Here is a 21838-nt window from a genome sequence, read left to right as displayed (position 1 = left end):
ACACTCATGGCTGGGCAAGCACACTCACACGAGTTCCTGAGTTCTTTTATTCACACAGAGCTACAGTGATGCTGGTTACCTCATCCCGTGTACCATGGCTTACCTGATAGGAATTATTAACATAACTCATTTACAGATAAGAGAATGCTTAATGTTTATCTGACTGACTTCATATTTGGAATTTAAGAGTGATAAAAATGACCATAATAATGAGATTTAAACAAAATCTTTAGCAGACAATAGTGTTGCTGGAAATTTGCCAGGTTGTGGATCATTGTGCAGAGCCAAGGGTATTGCGAAGAAAGGAGAATTAATAAATTGGACTGGGAGTTCATCTCTATTTGAATTTTGAATGTGTCATATATTTCAGATGTTGGCTATAAAATCCTAATTTTCCGATCCAATATTTAAATCATATTCCTGGCAGCATCTCACTTCCATGTAGAAGCTTTGTACTTATGCTTCGAATTTTTAACATCAACTATTCATCAGAGGCCAACTTTTATAGGAAAGTGTCATGCAAGAGACTGTCACTCACACTGCCATTTTAAAGATGGAATGGTCTATTTTGCCCAGATTTAATGTTTGACTCCCAATAGATGCTGGGAAACTAAAGTAATTTATCTCTCAACTTGCTGGGGGTGTTTTAAATTTCAGTAAGCAGCGGTATTATATTAGCATAGACAATTTGGGTAAATTTGTTTGAAGGCGATAATAAATAACTAAGCTTCTTGGTTAAAATCAGAAATGAAACAATTTGTTCTTGTCATCTGGTGGTGCTTAAATTATGACAAATAGCTCTCCAAAGGCTTAACTCATGTACAAATCTCCTTTGAGGCCATTGCAGAATTTATCCTCTTGTAAGGCATGGAATACACTGAAATCCACTGAAAACTTCTGTGTTTGAGATAGAAATAACTTCCAAGGTAATGTTGAATAATTTGCATAAAAACATTTAGCCAGAAGTATGATAAACAAGATAACTCAATTTTATTATATATGCCTGTAATAATTAGTTGATATGCTAATTAGTTGAAATGTTAAAATATACTGATATAACTGTGTACTTTCTGAAAAGGGACTGAGGGGATTTTGAGTAATAGGATAGATAAATGATTAAGCAACACACACATGCACATTCACAAATACACATGCTTGAACTGATCAAAATGGGGAGACTTACAACTACCTGGAATTCTTAATCTCCACCTATTTTGAAATCTAGGACAGTTAATTTATGTGGTCATGCTGTCCAAGGGCAAATAAGAGTTATTCTTCAGTTTTAGCAGGTTAGAGGGATTGGCTCAGCTACCTCAAGTTCTTGCCCCACGTGAGATGGGAAGCAGGAACTTGCTCCATATGGTTGGAAGGATGTCTTCATCTTTTTTTCCTAAACCAAGCACAGAGTGAAGTCGCCAAAATTGTAGAATAAGTGGGGACTGTCTCCCTCTGTTGGTCATAGATCCCAAAGTCTCCATCCGATAAAGGGAGAAGGAATGCAGCTCATTGTTTTGCCTCGTCTTTAATATACCCCCTCAGGACATAAGGCTGTCTTTACACTGTTTCCTAATTTTGTTTTAGCATAGAATTCATTTAAAAATAGTTTTATTTATCTCAGAGAGGAAAGGAGAAGGAGAGAGAGAAACATCGGTGATGAGAAAGAATCATTGATCTGTTGCCTCCTGCACACCCCCCACTGGGGATCAAGCCTTTAACCCAGGCAGATGCCCTCATATCTTGGTTCATAGGTTGACACTCAACGACTGAGACACAGCAGCCAGACAGAGTTTAACTAAAATCCATTCTTATGAAAACACGGGAACAAAGAAGCAGTGCTGATTCAGAGTGAATTGTCCAATATTCCTGAAAGTTGTCTTTTATCCCAACCTGGTTAAGATTGGTTCTGGATATATTTTGGTGCTCCCATGATTTGAGTCATTTGATTTTATACTTATTTGGTTTAACAAAGCTTCACATTCTTTTTCCCGTTAACAAGTAATATAAAATACTTGTATTGAAAATTGTCTAAACAAATATAAATAGAACTACATCTATGTCTTGTTTCATTGGAAGCAATTTAGTTTTTAAACACGCTTGTTATTTAGATTTTGACCTATCATTTGTAATATTAATTGAACTAATACATTGACCTTACATTTAAGTAATTTTCAATGTTGATTTTTTTGTATTTTCTTTTTCTTTTTTTCTTTTTCTATTACAGTTTATATTCAGTATTACTTCGTATTAGTTCCAGGTATACAGCTCAGTGGTTAGACAATCGTATACTTTACCAAAGTGTTCCCCTGATATTTCTAGCAGCCACCTGACACCATATGTAATTATAGCTATTATTTACTATATTCATTATTTATGCTATATTTTACATCCTCATGACTACTTTTTATAACTATCAATTTGTACTTCTTAATCCCTTTACTAATCAAAACCTGTCCTTATCTACTTATCTACTAATGGACACTTAGGCTGCCTACAAATCTTGACTATTGTAAATAATGCTGCAATGAGCATAGGGGAGCATATATTCTTTTGAACTAGTGTTTGGGTTTCTCCGGATATATACTCAGAAGCAGAATTGCTGGGTCAGAAGGCAGTCCCATTTTTAGTTTTTTTGCATTGACTCAATATTGTTTTCCACAGTCGCTATTCCAGTCGGCATTACCAACAGAAGCAGCACAGGTCTTAATGTACATCCTTATGTACAGAACTAATATGTATTTTTATATGGCAAAAGAGATGGTTATAAATGAAATTGATTTATAACTTTACAGTTGCACCAAACCATGTTTTTCCTCAAGCTTACATTTAATTTTTTTTTTCTGATTCAAATAATTCAGATACTATAAGCCACACTAAAACAAATCACTGCAATTTTCCATAAGAAAGTATGATGAACTGAGTGTGGAAAGCTATTGTTATGTAGCAAAAGTTTATATAAATTCAGTGCCCTGTGAATGTTTGTATTTCATTGCCAAACTGCCATGTAGTTGGATTGGGATGACAAATTAAATGCACAATTATAGTTTCTCCAAATTGTTACTTGGATTCATACTTGCTAAAATTGATCAGTAGAGCTTTTCTATTAGGTAAAATAAAGGACTAATGAAATGTGCATGCTACCCATGCAAGTTTTGAGGTTTCAAAAAGGAAAGTATATTTATAAAAAATGTTTCCAGGCCAAAAGCAATGTCACATTTATTGGAGAAGACATTTTGTTGTAAGGCTGTGAAAGTGACACTATTGTTTTCCTTCGCATTTATATTTTGACCATGTAAGAAATTGACCTTGTATAAAGAAAGAGCTTTTTAAAAATAGAAATATGCCCTAGCTTGTTTATTTCACTGGACAGAGGGTTGGCCTACAGATTAAAGGGTCCCTGGTTCCATTCCAGTGAAGGGCACATGCCTGGGTTGCGGGCTCAATCCCCAGTAGGGAGCATACAGGAGGCAACTGATCAGTGATTCTCTTTCATCATTAATGTTTCTATCTGTCTTCCTTCCTCTCTGAAATCAATAACAAACTAAATAAAATAAAATAAAATAAAATTAAATTAAATTAAATTAAATTAAAAAAGTATAAATACAAATTACCCATTTTAGAAGGGGTATGAATATTTGACATGAAGTATTATTTTGTGATTAATGTATTTTTCATAATTCACATAAAAGAAAAAAAGTCAGCTTTTTGAATTACATGTATTTCAAAGTCCAGAAAGACTTGTACAAATGTATAAAATTTAAATAAACTTGGCAATAGACATTTTTCAATAACAGTTTTAGAAACAATACAGAGGTTCCAAAAGAAGAGGTAATAGGGTTTTGTATAATATGTAGTAAAGTAAAAGAGGGAAAGGCATTTGGAAATTCTCAAATAAAACACAGTTTCTTTATGTTAGTTTTTATTTTAATTTCCAGCACAGTTTATCTAAATACCATCAAAATATTTACCGTAGTTTGAATTAAAACTACCATTTCTTTATCATACTTAATTCTCTCCTGGGACTGTAGTTGATATTCTAAATCTTAAGTTTAAGAAATAAATTATCTTTATTTGTTATATGTGATGATGTGTGACACATAAGAAAAAAGCTTACTAATCAATTTAGTCCTTTTACTCAAGTACATGTACCAAGTGTAGTCCTAGACACGAGTGGCTTTAGATAATTGATCTGTATCCATTATTTCACCGAAAGGAAAAGGGTAGGTATGTTTACTTATATTGTGTCTCCCTTGGCAGAGCGGTATGTACATACGGGTATATAATGAATGCTGAAAATGATGATTCTAAACTGCATGAAATTTAATACAGTTTCAACACAGTTTAATTTTGAAATATAAGCAAGCAGTTGGAAGAAATAAAGTCTAGAACGAAGATAAATCTATTCAGTTCTTTAACGTTTGATGGACTCCACATTTTAAATTGAAAACTGTCTCCTAAGAGTAAATTGCAGGGTTGCATGAGGGATCAATAAGCTAGTCATTAAATTTGTGTCTCTGGTATATTCAGATGATTATGATGAGTTCTGATTTTGCATTTTAACCTTGCTTCAAAACGAATGCTGTAAGAAATGCTTCAGGAATGAGAACTTACATGTATGGTAAAAATCTCTAGATACTTAATTATTTTTAAAAGATCATTTAATGATAAGTTTTAAAAAGTGTTATTGACTCTATATGAAATACATTTGAACTCCTGGGTTTCATTCAGTGTTATGAATCAAGATTTTATGTATTTGTCTATACAGGGTTTGTTTTGGTCGTTTGGTATTCAGAAATACCTATATCTTATGGTATGATTCTTGCATCAAAAGGAGCCAGGTTCTGTGGCAAATAAATCTGGAAAAGAAAACAAGATCTACTTTTCTCTTGGACATTTATAATATACATGCATACATTGAGGCTAAAAAGAGACAATTTTATCTTTATTTTTATTCTGACGCCATGATCAATGAGTACTTTTGCCTATGTAACATTTATTATGGTTTGAAGAGCTAGAATTTTTTTTTAGGGGAGGGGGGTCCATATCTTTAGAAACATTAATCTCTCTTTCCCAAGGAATTTCCTAATATTTTTTATACATTGTGTTTTCTTTTAATGAAATTTTATAGTATCCATATTTATAATTAATTAAGAGATACAAAAAAAGCATTTTTTACATAGTATTCATATTACTATGGAAGACAAACAAAATAGAATGTATTTTCAATCACTTCAGGAGAGGAAAGGAAATAGAAATGGATTATTTTTAAATTGCATGGTTCTAGCCTTTAAGACTCAAAGAAATGTCCCAAATTATGAGGCAAAATTTATTCTTGAAGAGCCAACATACTTATTCACCACCTTGGTAGAAATGGAAAATATTAGTGTGTTAGATAAATATGTATTTTTTAAAAGTCATAGTTTTAGCAAACTACTAAGCAACTTGTATTACATTTTCCTTGAATTATCTTATCATTTATAGTTTAGTCTGTGTGTGTGCATATGCCTGTGTGTATGTATGTAATTTATCTGCATGAAATTTTTATTTTTTCTTGACAAATTGTCTCAGACTTACACTGAGATATTTTCCCTCAATGCAAAATGTGCTTTTCCAATCTCACTGATATAGTGTTTTAATATGTTCTTAGAAAATATTGGCTAATCTTTATGGATCTTTATGGAATATATTGTGAAAAGAATATTATGAGGGGTTTAATAATTAAAATATAAATCAATTGTATTTAGTGTTTCATCCTGTATATTTTTGTTTTTATGCAAATTAATAAAGATTTCTTTTTTATATATTTTTTATAGAGTAATGAAGTTGTCTACTACAATGCAAAGGATGATCTGGATGTGAGTATTAACATTTTACATTAAATTCCAAGGTAACCTTAGTTATATTGGGATGATTGGTTTTATTGAACAAGTTGAATTAGCAGGGTTCTATTCAGAAAATGTTCCATAGCAGAAGAAAAATGCCAATTAGACACAAGTTAATGATGAATTTTAGTGCTTATGTTTAACAATTTACTGTTGGTATCTTCCTAAGAAGAAATGCCATATGTTTTTCTGTTCTTTTTAAAAAATATATATTTTATTGATTTTTTACAGAGAGGAAGAGAGAGGGATAGAGAGTTAGAAACATCAATGAGAGAGAATCATCAATCAGCTGCCTCTTGCACACCCCCTACTGGGGATGTGCCCGCAACCAAGGTACATGCCCTTGACTGGAATCGAACCTGGGACCTTTCAGTCCACAGACTGATGCTCTATCCACTAAGCCAAACCGGTTTCGACTGTTTTTCTGTTATTAACTGTACACTGTACCCCGTACCCCTGTTCAGATCTCAGTCCACTGCATTGACTTAAATTCTCTCTACTCCATTAGCATTGTTGACAGAGATTGGACCCCATCCATCTCTGTACCCTGGCTCCTCTCACCATGGTCACTAGGCATGCCTACTCTGACCTTAACTGCATACATCAGGAGAAGCCATTTACTTCATCTATGAATGGCCCTCTGGAAGCTGAGCAACAACTAGCCTGCCTGTTCAATCTTTTGAAGCATATTATGTGCTTAATATGCCTTTTAAAATAAATATCTCTAAAGTACAATACATGTTCAAATGACTTCAGCACATGATTATTTTAGCACAAATGAGTTACTTATAATATTGAACAGATCAGGACAGATTAGGGACACACTTACAGATTAGGGACACATTTTCATTACTTTAGGATTTTCAGTGGTTATAATTTTCTTGAAGACTTGCTTATCTGATGAAGCAATCTATGAAAAATTCAATAACAGTACAGTAGAAATATTGTATTATTGAAGATACAGAGGAAACAAAATAGATCCAGTGACAGAAGCGTGGAACAGACTGTCGAATCTCAGAGGGAAGGTGGGGGTAGGTGGGTGGGTGTGAAGAGATCAACCAAAGGTCTTGTATACATATATGCAAACACATGGACATAGTAAATAGGGTGGTGGAGGCCTGATGTGGGGGGCAGGGATGAGCAATAAGAGGTCAGTGGGGGAAAGGAGGGACATATGTAATACTTTCAACAATAAAGATTTCAAAAAAGAATGTTCTATTTAAGTGTAATCTATTGATTTTTGCCCATTATAAGGATGATATGTAACCTCAGTTAAAGGTTAACAAGTATTTAAAAGTGATCAATTATTCCTTTGGAATGTAACCTTTCTATTAGCTACATCTGAATCAGTCAGTTTGTGGGAAGCTATTGGGACTTTAATATAAGACAAGTTCTCAGGGTCATTTTATATTATTCTGCTTCTCAGATCAATGCTATTTATATTCACCTTGTGGGTATAAAAATAAATAAGTGACAGCCAGATTTAGCTAAAGTAGTGACTAAAATAAGGGGTAGAATTAATGTTTCTTAGGATTGTGTAATATGATAAGAAATTATGAATGCAGACTTTTAGACAAGTTTTCCCCTTGAAACTTAAAAAAAAAAAAGTATGTATACTGTAGCTGGGCAAAATATTTGGTAAGCCACAGTTCTCATGGAAGGATATAAGGCACATAACCTTACTAGAAATTTAAGGTGATTCTTCCTGTGTCCACTGTGCTGGTCAATGCTAAAACAGTCTCTCTTCCGATTACTTGGTCATGCTACCCTACAATTTTCCAGTCAAATGTTAAGTATTTAAAAACCAATTCAGTTTGACCAGCATGGCTCAGTGGTTGAGCATCTGCCTATGAACCAGAAGGTCACAGTTGATTCCTGGTCAGGAATTTGGTTCTAAGTGTGGGCAGATCTGATGAGCTAAGTTATTATGAATCTCTGTGAAACATGAAATCAGACATATTGTGTTAGTTGATCAAACTGAAGGTCTGTATGATTCAACCTGTAATTAGGGTAAATAATAGTTTTGAATTAAGTAATTTAAAATATGGCATTATATTCCTAAATACTTCAGCATACAACTGTTTTTCCCCTAAATACTAACAACACACACACACACACACACACACACACACACACACACACAATCACTATCTACATTGTTATACAGGGTGGATTATAGCGTGTTAAGAGATTGTATTCTGGGCCGAAGCTGGTTTGGCTCAGTGGTAGAGCGTAGGTCTGCGGACTGAAAGGTCCCAGGTTCGATTCCATTCAAGGGCATGTACATTGGTTGCGGGCACATCCCTAGTAGGCGGTGTGCAAGAGACAGCTGGTCGATGTTTCTCTCTCATCAACGTTTCTAACTCTCTATCTCTCTCCCTTCCTCTCTGTAAAAAATCAATAAAATATATCATTAAAAAAAAGAGAGAGAGATTATAATCTGGGGTGTCACTGCCGGGATTTGAATCCCAGCTCTGCCATTTTCTAGCCGGATGATATTGGCCCAGGCACACAGTCTCTCTGTTTTCACTTCTTTGGTTTGTAAAATAAAGGTAATCATAGTACTTGCCTCATATAGGTAGTGTGAAAATTAAAGTTAGTTAACATATATAAAGCACTAAGAACATTTCCTATCTCATAGTCAGTAATACAGAAATATTAATGAGTATGTCTTTAAAGAGAATAATTTTAATGCTATTACAATAAATTTAAGATTAATTTGAAGTGATTTTAACTCAAAATGGAGCACATTTGTATGTATGCATTAACAATAATTAAAGGGTAATAGATTAAACTATTTTTCATTTTATTGTTATGAATATAATTCTAGCATGGATGTAAAAACTAAGACAATGTGAAACAAAATAAAAACTGAAGTAGCTTCTTCAAAAAAATATTTAGAATAAAAAGAACACAATGCTAAAATTGGTCTTGGCATCAGTAAAGGTTTTATATGTCCAGATTTGAAAGAAAAAGTAAGCATCAAAATAAGATGGGGGGGAAAGGCTATTAAGCAACAATTGTTTATGAAATTCCACTTTAAGTTTTACTTCGCTTTGAAATTCATTTAGGTTCTTGGCTTGGTGTTTTAGGAACATTTATCTCAATAAGTCCTTAGATTCGCTCAAAATTAGTGAAGCAAAATCCCCACAAGACTTGAGTTGTGCCAGCAAGCAGCACAGTTAATTCCCAGAGCAAGCAAAAAGAATGCAGATCATTACAAACTCTTATTAACCTGATTCCAAGATCTATGTTTCTGACTAAACTCCAAATGAAAGAAGTTTAACTTTGAATTCCCAAGTCGATAAATTGAGCTGATTTATTTGCTACATTTTATTTTATTGATCATGTTAAAAATTTGACCTGTCTGGGACTTTTGGCTAGCCTGCCGAATTCCCTTGCATATTTATGTTACTATTTATTTTCTTAGCAGAGTCTTGTCTGTGTTAAAATTAATTGAACACAATGTCCTAACTAAATGCCTTTTTAAAAGCCCAATCTTTCATGATCTTATCTTACTTTATATAAATAAATAAACCTCAATTTAGAAGGGATATGCATCAGTGATGAAATCTATTCCAATTATTAAAGAAGCAAAGTCTAGATTTCCCCCCCAAACTTTCCTTTTTTCACTATCTTATAGAATGTAGCCTTTGTTTTAGGCTCAGATGGCTGATATTGAATCCTCACATAGGTGATGGCATAGAGATGGAATATTAATTGCTTCTGTATAATAACTGGTTTAATGAGAATTGCTTTGTGTGTGTGTGTGTGTGTGTGTGTGTGTGTGTGTGTGTGTGTGTGTATACATCTAAAATAAATCTTTTAAATATTTTGGATAGTATATTTTTGGATTTTATTATAGTAGTAGTTAACATATATATTCTTATTCTTTAGTAGGCAGTAAATACTGTGTATGCAATGTTAGTGTTTAGAGTTCACACTAATCTTTTGTAACACACACTATTATTTTACTGATTTTCAGATGAGACAAGTAAATCTTAGTGAGCTTAAGTCACACAGTAGGTATTTGGTGGTGCAGGGCATTGAACGTGGTTCAGTCCACGTAGTCCACCTCAAGAGCAGCGTGGCATTGTGCTGTGCTGTGGGTGCCCATGGGATGGAGAAGGCCCTGTAATGGAGCTGCTATAAATCAATACTGAAGGTTAAACATTTTGGGAGATGATTTTGACTTAAAATTTTAATTGATTATACCTACCTGTTTTTCTGTCCATATTTAATGGTGATGTAGTTGGCCTGTATTTAATCCAGCCAGTTTCATCATTGTCAGTGATTTGCAGTAGGTAAAATGAAATCTCTATGATTAAAACGGGTGTTGGGCTTTGAATCATAAATCTCCACTGGTCTGATCTACTATTCCCAGTGATATTAATGCATGCAACCCTGTGTGAAATATGACCACATTAGGAGTCATTGGGAAAATTTTTGTAAAACTAATTTTTAAAAAAGGTAGATTAGATTCAATCTCTTTTAGTAATTATACCTTATGTTTTTGGGGGCTTCTTTAAAAAGTTTTGACTCTGCTCAGAAATGTTTAGTGCTCTACACACTTAGGCACATGCTCGTTTTGCAAGGACAGTTTAAACATTGATTCTTGGGTGTTTTTGTTGTTGTTTTGGAGAATGAATGATTCTCTTGTAGATTTGCATCCAGTTCTTTCTTTCCAGAAGTAGAGTATGGCATATATATTTAAAACACAATGAATAGTCATTAAATTTAGAAAATTTAATGCATTAAATGGGCATTATAAAGTTACCGTGTTATACAAAGATGGAGACTGGATTGTTTTTAACAGAATCTTCAACCATTTTTTGTTTACATATGCATACCAGTTATTTTTTAAAAAAATGCATCTCCCTATAAAAGAATATTTACTTATAAATTCAATATTTACTACTGAATTAATATATTTAAAAACCCCAAAAGAGACTTCTAAATCTTTGTTTAGTGAAATTTTATAAAGTATTGATTTAAGGTGGCATATGATTAAAAGTCCCTGGATGAAAAAGTGTAAAGGGTTTTCTGGATGCTAGTTATTAAAGGCCTTTGTTAATTATGATGATTTCAGTTACCATTGGAAATATCTCAACAGGCCATGTGAACACATTACATTCTTATCAGTAATAAATTGTACTTAAAATAGCTTTCTTGATACTTTTTAACTTTTGACCAATTTGCCTAATTAAACAAATTAAATGGCTGATTTCATCTTGTAATGAGGTTGAAGAAGATCTAATGCTGAGAATAAACAGAAGCATCATCTGTCATTTTCCTATTGTTCAGTGCAACTTCCATTGGTAGAATTTCATCTTTAGCCATTATTAATTTTAAGATATTTTAAGCTACTGATCCATGTGAAATAGGCTAAATCAGAAAAGATAGTATGTGAATTGCATATAAATTATAGCACCGTACATTGAAAGTGCTGGTTCAAGTGAGAAGGTAGCCTCCTACCTGTCAGTGTGTACGTTTCCACTCTTTGCTGTGGTGCTTGCGTATACTAGTAGCAGGTGATTCCAGAGCAGCTCACACACAGAAGATAGGAGGAGAGGGAGCACTAATGTCAATCCCTATAGTAAATATCAGTAAACTTTCGCTTTTTTCCTCACTTCACTTGCTATAAATAGATATCAGTTCTATTTTCTTTGAATCCTCCAATGGATCCTTTTAGATCCCACTGATACATGATGTATTTATTTTCATTTAAAGTCTTATGAAAAAGAAGGACTTGATTATCTCTTAGGGATGTAAATGAAATAATAAAACCCATGTTTTAATTCATATGCACCTACAAATTGTCTGTTTGATATGATGTCTGTAGCTTTCTGATATGAATGTACATTAAATTAAAATGTAAATTCTCAGGGTTTGGTTACCCAGAAACCTTAGTGGTAAATGCTTCTTTATAGCAGCAACCCACCGTTAAAATGTTCTTCCAGTTATTTGGCATTAAAACAGACAAACAAACAAAAAAACTTTGTAGACAATTTCTTTTAAGTCCATAGATTTCAGAATTAGAAATTTTAGAGCTAGAAAGAACCTTACAGATCTTGTTTCCTTCTGTTTCTTATAAAAGAAAACCCGAGGAGACAGCAAGGATTCGTAGAGTTGGAATGAGATAGAGAACCCAGATTCCTGACTGAGGCACTGTCTGTCCATTCACCAAATTGCTTCCAGTGTTTGTCCTAAAAAAAAAAGCATAAATTTGGAGACGAGGAAACATGGATTCACCTTTATTATTTACTCAAAAAATAATACTAATGTGGCAAGCAAAAACAGTTCTAAGTGATATGCTAGATGGTAGGGATACAACTGATGATGCCAATGAGGTCTCTTGCCTTCAAGGAGCTTAATTTTAGTGCACTGAGACAACAGAGATGCGCAAATAAAAAGTTGGATAACTAAAGTGGATCAGTGCTCTGATGGCAGTAAGTAGGGTGCCACTGTCAAGATTCTATGGGGGATGATAAGATGGGGAATGTCCAAGAGAGTATTCTTTAACTGAGACCTAAAGAACAAATTGCTGCCATGAAAGAAGACCAGAGAAAAGCATACCAAGCAAAGGGAACAACCAGTACAAGGAAGGCTAACCCAGCGAGAGCACGATGTGTGTGAGAAGGAGAAAATAGGCCATTGCAGTGGGAACACAATGAGCAAAAAGAAGCAGAATGGAAGGTCTGGGTGAGTAATCAGGCAGGACATAGATGGTAGGAAATCTTACAAGCAGGCCATAGAGGGGTTTTCATTTCACTGTAAATATGGTGGGAACTTGGAGTTCTGAAGTGTGGGCTCTTGGACTATACCTGAGTTGTACAGGATTGGCTAGTCTTTACCTCGGATCTCAAGGGAAAATAAAATTGACCTTCCCATCTTGAAAATTTTCCAAAACCTTTTTACTATTCCAGTATTCTGAAAAGTATATTTTCCGTTATAAGATTTATAGCATAAAATTTGCTTTTAATTTTTAGAAATAGGATTATTTCATTCCAATGCTTTTCATATCCTATATAATAAAAGGCTAATATGCAAATTGACCGAATAGTGGAACAACCAGTCACTATGATGTGTACTGACCACCAGGGGGCAAATGATCAATGCAGGTGCTAACCCTTGGTGGTCAGTGTGCTTCCACAGGGGGACGACCACTCAGCCAGAATCTGGGCCCACAGCTGGTGAGCACATCAGTGGTGGCGGGAGCCTCTCATGCCTTCACAGCAGCACTAAGGATGACCGACTGCCAGGTTAGGCCTAACCTGGCAGTTGTACATCCCTGAGGGCTCATGGACTGCAAGAGGGTTCAGGCCAGGCTGAGGGACCCCCTCCCAACCCTCAAGTGCACGAAGTGGCCCAGTGCATGAGATTTGTGCACTGGAGAGGGGGGTCCCTCAGCCCAGCCTACACCCTCTCGCAATCCGGTAGTGCTGGCTCCTAACCTCGCGCCTGCCTGCCTGCCTGATTGCCCTTAACTGCCTCTGCTTGCCAGCCTGATTTCCCCCTAACTGGCCCCCTGCTGGCCTGGTTATTTCCTAACTGTCACCCTGCCAGCCTGATTTCCCCCTAACTGGCCCCCTGCTGGCCTGGTTACCCCCTAATTGTCACCCTGCCAGCCTGGTCACCCCCTTACTGCCTATACACCCCCTTACTGCCTATACAGCCAAGTGCTCCCCTGCTGGCCTGCCTGGTCAACCCTAACCACTCTACCTACCTGCCTGATCATCCCTGTCTTCCTGCCAGCCTGATTACCCCTAAATGCCCTCCTGACAGGTTGCCCCCTAACTGGTCCCCTGCCAGCCTGGTCACCCCCTAACTAGTCCCCTGATTGGTCTGGTTGCCCCCAAACTGTCCAGAAGATGTCCGATCGACCCAGTCTAATTAGCATATTACCCTATTATTCATATATATATTGTGTGTGTGTGTGTGTGTGTGTGTGTGTGTGTGTGTGTGTAAATACTATACAGTTTCTATGAGGGTATACTATATTGAACTTTTAGAGTATCTGAAATCTTACAGTGTTTTTCAAATTCAAGACAATACTTCACAATCCCTTAATAGAAAGAAATATCTTATCAGCCTGTTTCCAAAATTTAGTTTACAGATTTATAAATTTAGATATCTGTATATTTTCATTATATTACATCGCTTTCTAATGCTGGTGATTTGAAAATTTCACACTACTTTGGAATTTAAATCAATCCCAAATATTATTGCCATCAAACATACCTGTATAATGATTCTAAGGTCCTCATTCTTACTCTGTGCTAGGTCCTGGAATAGCTGCTGCACTCATAATGTAAACTAAAAAATCATCCATTTTATTCTGAGAATGTTCTCATATTGTGTATTCCAACTTTTTTTTTTTTAATGTTATCATTATAATCATTACCAGCAATCTCAGTATATATATTTTTGAGGAGTGTCTGTTTTTGCTTTTACATTTAATTTAATAAATAAGTTATTATAGTGATCAGTGTCACTTTTGATTTAATTTAGTTGTCTTATGTATTTCATATTCATACCTGTCTTTGACTCTGTCATATTCAGAAAATGTATATATACTTTTGCTTTAATATCCCCTACAGTATTTTTTTAATTGTTACCTTTGTTATTGCATAATTTAACCTGCTTACTGTTTCTTTTATCCAAAGTTGGCTTATTTCATACTGTTTCTACCTTTTTTTTTTTAATGTATGATAATTAGTAGTAGAAGAATACATGGAGGCTTCACAGTGAATCTAATCTTTAAGAGCTAGAATTATTTCTCCAATTGTCTTTTGATCACTAGTGTTGTAAATTTACCTTTCATGTTATATTTAAAACAATCTTTTCTTAATTTGTTAAATAAATTGCTTCTGAAAAATTAATGCTATAGTTTTTCCATAAGGTAAATCTAAAGTTATATCATATTGATTACCCAAAGAACTAAAGAAATCTGAATTCATAAAAATTCAATTTCTTCATAAAACATATTATCATTAGCTAACCTCATGTTTTTGCAAGAATAATATGTCTATTAAGTTCAAAATTTGTTCTTATAGTTATAATCTAATTACACAAAAGTACAAATATGTAAGTCTTTAATGTATAATTTATTTAGTCCTATTTTCCTTCTAATTCTCTTCATCCACTCAATAGTTGTGAGTCAGATTATCCTCAAGAGAAAATAGCTTAAACAAATTAACCGAGGAGACTCAACAGTGTTCTTATTGCTATTGTAACTGGATTCATGGCTTAATATTCAGCCTGGCCTTGCAACCTGACCAGAACAACTATGGCTGATGAAGAAGGCTCTGCCGCATTTGCTATTTATTATTTACTAATTGGGCCTGGTCAGCTGTAGTTGCTTTGGTGAATTTCCATTCCTAATAGATTCAAGTGATTTGGTAAAAGGAGGCTTTCCTTTGTAAGAGCTAGAACTGGTAACAAGCCATAACTAATGGAGAATCACCGAATGCTTCCATGCCAGGATTGGACTAGTGGTTAGAGAGGCAACCTTAACTTTTTAATCCACAGAATGATCACAAGGCCCGGTTGTAAATAATATACTTGCAACAGTGAAAAAGAAAAGATGGCCGTGGCCAGGTGTGTCTGTTGGTTGGAAAGTGGTCATGTACACGAAAAAGTTGTGGGTTTAGTTCCGGGTCAGGGTATCTACCTAAGTTGCAGGCTCCATCCCCAGCTGCAAACAACCAACTCATGTTTTCCTCTGACATCAGTGTCTCTCTTTTTCTCTCTCTCCCTCTCTAAAACCAATTAAAAACAAAAATCATAAAACAAGCATATCCTTGAGTGAGGGTTAGAAAAAAAAAAGAGGATGCATTTAAAGGTAGACATTTTAAAATATGCACACATACATACTGGATAATTGTATACAAAGCAGTGAACTTTAGGTATTGAAGAATTTGTTTCATTTCACAAGAGTTCATTCGTTTAACTTCATTAGTGAGTTAGAAATACCCATTGTAATACTTATATAAAGAGTCACTCAAGGATCTCCGTGTACCATTCTTATTCGTATCAACTACTTTTTTCAATTTTGGTAGGACAGAAAAAATAAGAGTGAGCAGGGGGAGAAGATAAGCCTAGCCACAGTATGATTGGGAACCAATGAGCACATTTCATCTGAATTGTGCAAGGTGATTAGGCTAGTTTCTATTGCAACTTGGGTAAAATATATAAACTTTAAACTTCTGGACTTTTTCCTTTCAGCAGAAGTAGTTTGAAGTATACAGCATGCAAAAATAACTATTGAAAATAAATGTGTTATCATAAATATCAATTCTGAGTGTTTACTTCAAGATAAATATATTAAATATGCAAGAGCTTTTCCGGTCTGTCACAGACTTGTCATTGTGACTTTGCAAATTAAATTTGCTAATGCGTACTGCTTGGAAAATTGAATGACCTGCCCATCCAGCATTGGCCTGTGCGCTGTCCCTGAGTGATCTAATCTATTATTTAATAACTGAAATTATATTGAGACCAATAGTCTGAGAAACAGACTCCTCATGTTTCACTTACGTGTTTTACCAAAATGCATTTGAATACATTTGAGAATCAGTTTGCTCATTTCTTTGTAGACTTCTCTATAGGATGGTCTGGAGAATTCAGAAGAGAGATTTTGGGGGGAAATGGCAAAAAGGAATATAATAACTTAAGCAAGGAAATGTTAATACCAGGGGAAGCATTTAAACATTTTAATTAACACACTAAAAATTATAAGTAGCTTTCTCCCAATTTATTTTCCGTTAATTCCTTTATGTATACTATTTGTTGTATTTTATTATAAAATGACATTATTAATATAGGCATCTGAAACAATAATATAGGTTTAAGAAAATAAATGATTTGCATTAAAAAATTCTGATATTTTCATGAAAGTATTTCAATTTATAGAGACTATGAAATGGAGGACCAGGGAGAACAACAGTATTAGTTTTCCTTAACATATAATAGCAACTGCACATTAAAACTAGTCTTGATACACGATTATACAAGTTAAGAAGTACATTATTATTTTAAAGTTATTTATAAAAAACCCATTATATGGTGATTTAAAAGTAAAAAAACTGTATAATATATGTTAAAATAAATTAATATATTTAAAATTGTGATTTTTAGCTATGAGAGGATTCAGAAAAAATATAAGAAGCAATTTTTACCTTAGTAATATAATCATATAATGCTTAATAGAACTTCAGAAAGGAATTCAATAAAAAATTAATATTTTTTCCAATTAAAATATAATACATGCTCCTTGTATTATTATAAAAAGCAAGAGAACACAAACATAACTATAGTTATATCTCATAACTACAAAACTAATTACATTTACTATGTAATCATCCATGCATATATTCATCTACCTCTTTCCTCTCAAAATAAATAGGCCTTTTCTTTCCTTTTTGTCAAGTATTTACTTTTTAAACTTTAGATAAGTTTAAACAAATATAGCATATATGTATATTCTCAATGCAATTTCTTTTATATTGTAGCTGTCATTATTATTGTGACCATTTTATTATTGTTGGGCATTTAATTTATTTTCCAATTTAGATATTAAATGGCATTTCTATAAACATTACTATCAGTAAATCCTCCTGATTTTACCAAGTAAATGTTTCTTGAATGAATGAATGAAATATTTGCACATTTCCACATATTCCTAACCTTAATTCATAGATGTAGTTCACTACCTTCCTATTGGTTTATTATCATCTAATCCTACTTTTCTATATCTGAACTTTGCTAGAAATAGATGTAAATGAGATTTCTTGAAAATATATGCTTACCAAAATAATGTGTTGTTTTCTAAAATTATAGAAGTGGAACTATAATTTTCATAACTGAAACTGACTTTTTAGAGTGTTTAGTTTGAGGGTTCTTAATTGAAGATAGGAGAGAATCAGAACCAACTGAGAGATTCCCACAAAAGACATCCTCCCCATTGGGATGCATTGCTTTATTGGTGGGGGCGGAGGCTCCCCATGTGGTTCTGATCATCCCGGGTAAGGGCCACGCCTGCAGCCCAGAGGCCTTTATTTATAAGTCAAAAACAGAAGCCCGAGGAGCACAGGCCGGCCTACCTTCCAGACATTATTAGTGCAACAGAGTGGGACCAGATCTCCTGAGGCCTACACTTTCCACTCTCTCTGCCTTTTATGGTATTTTGTAAGTACCCTTTGTTCTTTGTAACAGGTAATATATTAAAAAGAGAAACAAAAAACTTTCAGGGTTGTATAAGCTCGAGAACACCGGCATAATAAAGCTTCTGAAATAAGATTCCCTAAAAATATCAACTGTTTAACCGAACAGTTGAATTTTTAGCGAAGCTTATTTCAGAAGCTTTGATAAGCCCGTGTGCTCTGAAATGCAGTATTCTCTTCATAGAAGAAACTAACAGGCAGCGTTTTCCCAGTTTAATTGCGGATAGAGCTAACCCCCAGAGCAGGGGTAATGTCCTGCATGCGGACCATATAAGCCTCCAGGAATCACTTGGTCTGGCCCTGCCAAGGCATTCGGGTAGAGTTCATTCAATGTTTGACCAAATACAGCAGGCTAATTTTTACATTGATAATTTTGTATGGCCCTTAATGATGTTTGGTTCTTGGCAGAAAAAAGGTTCCCCACCCCTGCCTTAGAGTATCATGAGGGACTGTTGTCTTTTGAAACTTCCTTTGACAAACACATTACTTGCCATATTGCCATGTGTATGCATGGTAATACGAAAACTGTCTTATACATGGAGGGTAGACCATGTTAGGCATCCATTAATATGCTTATTACTGATCAATCCTAATTTTTTCATGAGTGTTTCTACTACATAAAAATGTATGTGTAATTTAAACAACTGGTATTTTAAAGCACGGAACTTCCATTTTTCGTGTTCATCAGAATCACCTGGAGGTTTGTTAAACTCAGATCGCTCAGGCCCTCCCGTGGTCTTTCTTACTGACTAGGTCCTGTGTGGGGCCTGAGAGCCTGGATTCTAAAGTTTCCATGGATGCTGATGTCGCTTGTCCAAGGACCGCACTTTGAGAAACCACTGCTTTAAAGTAAATGTGGAGACTTTTCACTAATTCAGAATGCTTGCAGCTGAGAAGAATAATGTCTATTCGTTAGAACCCTCTTTACATTCACATTATTAACGAAAGTAGTTTGTTTTATTGTACCTTTCACTTATGTCAATAGTACCCTGGAATAGACGCCCATAAACTGCAGGGTGAATTTTAAAGTGTATTAAAATTCACAGTGGAATCCAGTGCAAATCGTTTAGTTTGAGGGTTCTTAATTGAAGATAGGAGAGAATCTTAGAATCATCTGAGAGATTCCTTCAAAAGACAGTCTCCCCATTGGGATGCTGCTTTATTGGTGCGGGAGGAGGCTCCCCTGTAATTCTGAGCGGCCTGCGGGTAAGGACCACACCTGCAGCCCAGAGGCATTTATTTGTAAGTCAAAAACAGAAGCCCAAGGAACAGTGACTGGCCTGAGTTTCAGACTTTAGAGTAGAATCAGATCTCCTGACATCTATACTTCCCACTGTGCCTTTTATGGCATTTTGTAACTACCGTATGTTCTTTGTAATAGGTATTATACTACACACACTTCTGTTTTAGAAGAGTATAATTTGTGATTTTCACATGTAGGTATGTTGCTAAATTTTAGACTTTTGGACAGTGTTGTTTTGCATATTTTTATTTGTTAATGGAGGGGTGACTTTCACATAAATAAAATGTGAACTCTTCCCAAATATTTTTATCATTGACAAATTTTACAATTCAAATTGCACATACCCACATGTATGTTCATACACACAAACCTAACTTGACCAAAAATTTCACAATATATTTCTCTCTTATGTTGAGTGTATTTTCATATTTATGTTTCATTTAAAATTATTTGGTCATGACCTATTAAGTTGATTTTATTATCTAATGATGGATCAGACCTACAGCTTTACAGAAATTAAAAGAAAAAAAGCTGTGTTGCTCATATTTGTGTCTAAATAATCTTTTCAATGGTGCAATTTCCCTAGAGAAAAAAAAATACATAACTATGGTTGTGTGTGTGTAGGAAGGTGTTAAAATATCATCAGGATGCTGATGGCCATATAAATTTCCAGAGCCATATGGAAAGTTGGATACTCACTTCTTTCTAGACCTGCTGACTTTATATTGTTATCCATCCTCCCCAACCTCCTCCTGAAATCTTCTGATCATCCTATTAAGTCTCTGTTTATCCTTTGCATTACTGCCTTGTGCTACTAAAAAGCCCAATGTCCTGATTTTTATATTCAGTTTTGTTTTTAGGAGATTACCTTGGGAATATGGAAAACATTAGTCTCTAACATGAATGAGTTGATAATACAGGTTTGAATTTAATGAAAAAAAGAATTAGAGAAGAGTTAAATAACTATATTTGGACTGGAAAAAAAAAGATTAACATATTTAGTCAAAAACAATTGTTCTAGACATGTGTTTTGAATAAATGAGTGAGATTCTTAGATTTTGTTAGGGGAGGTCAACAGGTAATTCAGTATCTAAAACATATTTCAAAGAGATAGAAAATTCATCTTTAATCTTAAACTCCTGTGGGATTTTCCTCAATCGTTATTGATTGTTTTTTTGGTTTTTTTTGCTCCTACCTTGGAGACAAATTGCTCTAGTTAGAATGTAATTGTACTCAGATTTACAATATATCTTTTCTTTTCTAGTATACTTTCTTTTTTAAAACAAAATATGTCCTATCCAGGTTGGCCCAGTGGATAGAGTGTGGGCCCACAGCCTAAAGGGTCCCGGGTTCAATTCCAGTGTCCAGGACATGTAACTTGGTTGCAGGCCCAATCACCATATGGGAGGCAACCAATCAATGTGTCTCTGTCACACTGATGTTTTTTTTTTCTCTCTCTCCCTTCCACTCTCTAAAAATCAATGGAAAAAATAGCCTCCAGTGATATTCTGGGCTAGGTCCATGAAAATCAAATAGACCTGGTCTATGGGGAGGGGGGGGGGGGGGGAGGAGGGAGAATCTTATTTTCTTGGGAAACATGCAAAAGTCAAGGGAGCATGACATAAATAATTGCTCAATACGTTTTTTGTTTTTTTTTGTCATGTGTTGTCAAACCCAAAGTTGTCCTCAACTGTACAATATAAATGTGGTGAGATAAGAGCGCAATTCCCTCCAAGGGGATAGTTTTAATTAGGTTGCATTTAATGACACTCATCCTGTTGTTTAAATGTTCATTTTGATAAATGTTAGATGCTGGTAAGCTCTGGTTCTGTTGGGATGATCCTGAGGAGTGACTCGACCATGGAGGAAATTAGGAGAGAAGTTAGGTTATACTGTGAATAAATTGGATGTTATCATGGTACTCTATTTTAAAATATTCTTTTAGTTCCTTTTTTAAAGAATATGCACTTGCCAGACAATAGGAATGTGAGAGCATCTGTGTTAGCATACATGGTAATATTCTGTTTTTTGTTTTTGTATTTTCCTATATAGCCTGAAAAAAATGACAGTGAGCCAGGCAGCCAGAGGATCAAACCTGTTTTCATCGAAGATGCTAATTTCGGACGACAAATATCCTATCAACATGCAGCAGTCCATATTCCCACCGACATCTATGAGGGCTGTAAGTAAAAGAATGCGAACAACAGTTCAAATACCATGTTCTTATCTAACTTATGGAGCTAATGTGATGCTTTATTTATATGTCATTTAGGAGTCTGTGGCAAACTCAGGTTTGTGTAAAAGAAGAAACCTGATTTTCATGAGCTGTTAATGCTCAGATGGCCTCACTGGACAAATGTTTGTAGGCAGGTCCAAGTCCATGGAGATGTTCTTCTACTCTAGTGTTCAGTAAATAATTCTGCTTTCCCAATTGGCATCAGTACTTAGAAGTATTAGATATATTCTTTAAAAATCAAAACTATGTCTCACAA

General features: G+C 34.7%; 1 protein-coding gene across 5 annotated transcripts in view; it reads left to right on the top strand.

Moving 5' to 3' along the window:
- The window catches only part of CACNA2D1 (calcium voltage-gated channel auxiliary subunit alpha2delta 1), a 333502-nt gene that overhangs the window by 188117 nt on the left and 123547 nt on the right, over window positions 1-21838 (top strand). For all 5 annotated transcript variants that reach the window (XR_014796169.1, XM_084897069.1, XM_084897071.1 and 2 more), the window contains exons 5-6: window positions 5811-5852; window positions 21399-21528. Coding sequence is in view for 4 of the 5 variants with exons in the window: in XM_084897069.1 (XP_084753195.1) it covers window positions 5811-5852; window positions 21399-21528 (172 nt within the window). In the remaining variant the exon portion in view is untranslated. The remainder of the gene's footprint in view (window positions 1-5810; window positions 5853-21398; window positions 21529-21838) is intronic.

The sequence above is a fragment of the Pipistrellus hanaki genome (assembly GCF_964339955.1).
Source record: "Pipistrellus hanaki genome assembly, chromosome: 10".
Lineage (NCBI taxonomy): Eukaryota > Metazoa > Chordata > Mammalia > Chiroptera > Vespertilionidae > Pipistrellus > Pipistrellus hanaki.
Note: the sequence above shows the minus strand (reverse complement) of the source record. Positions and strands in the feature narration are given on the sequence as shown.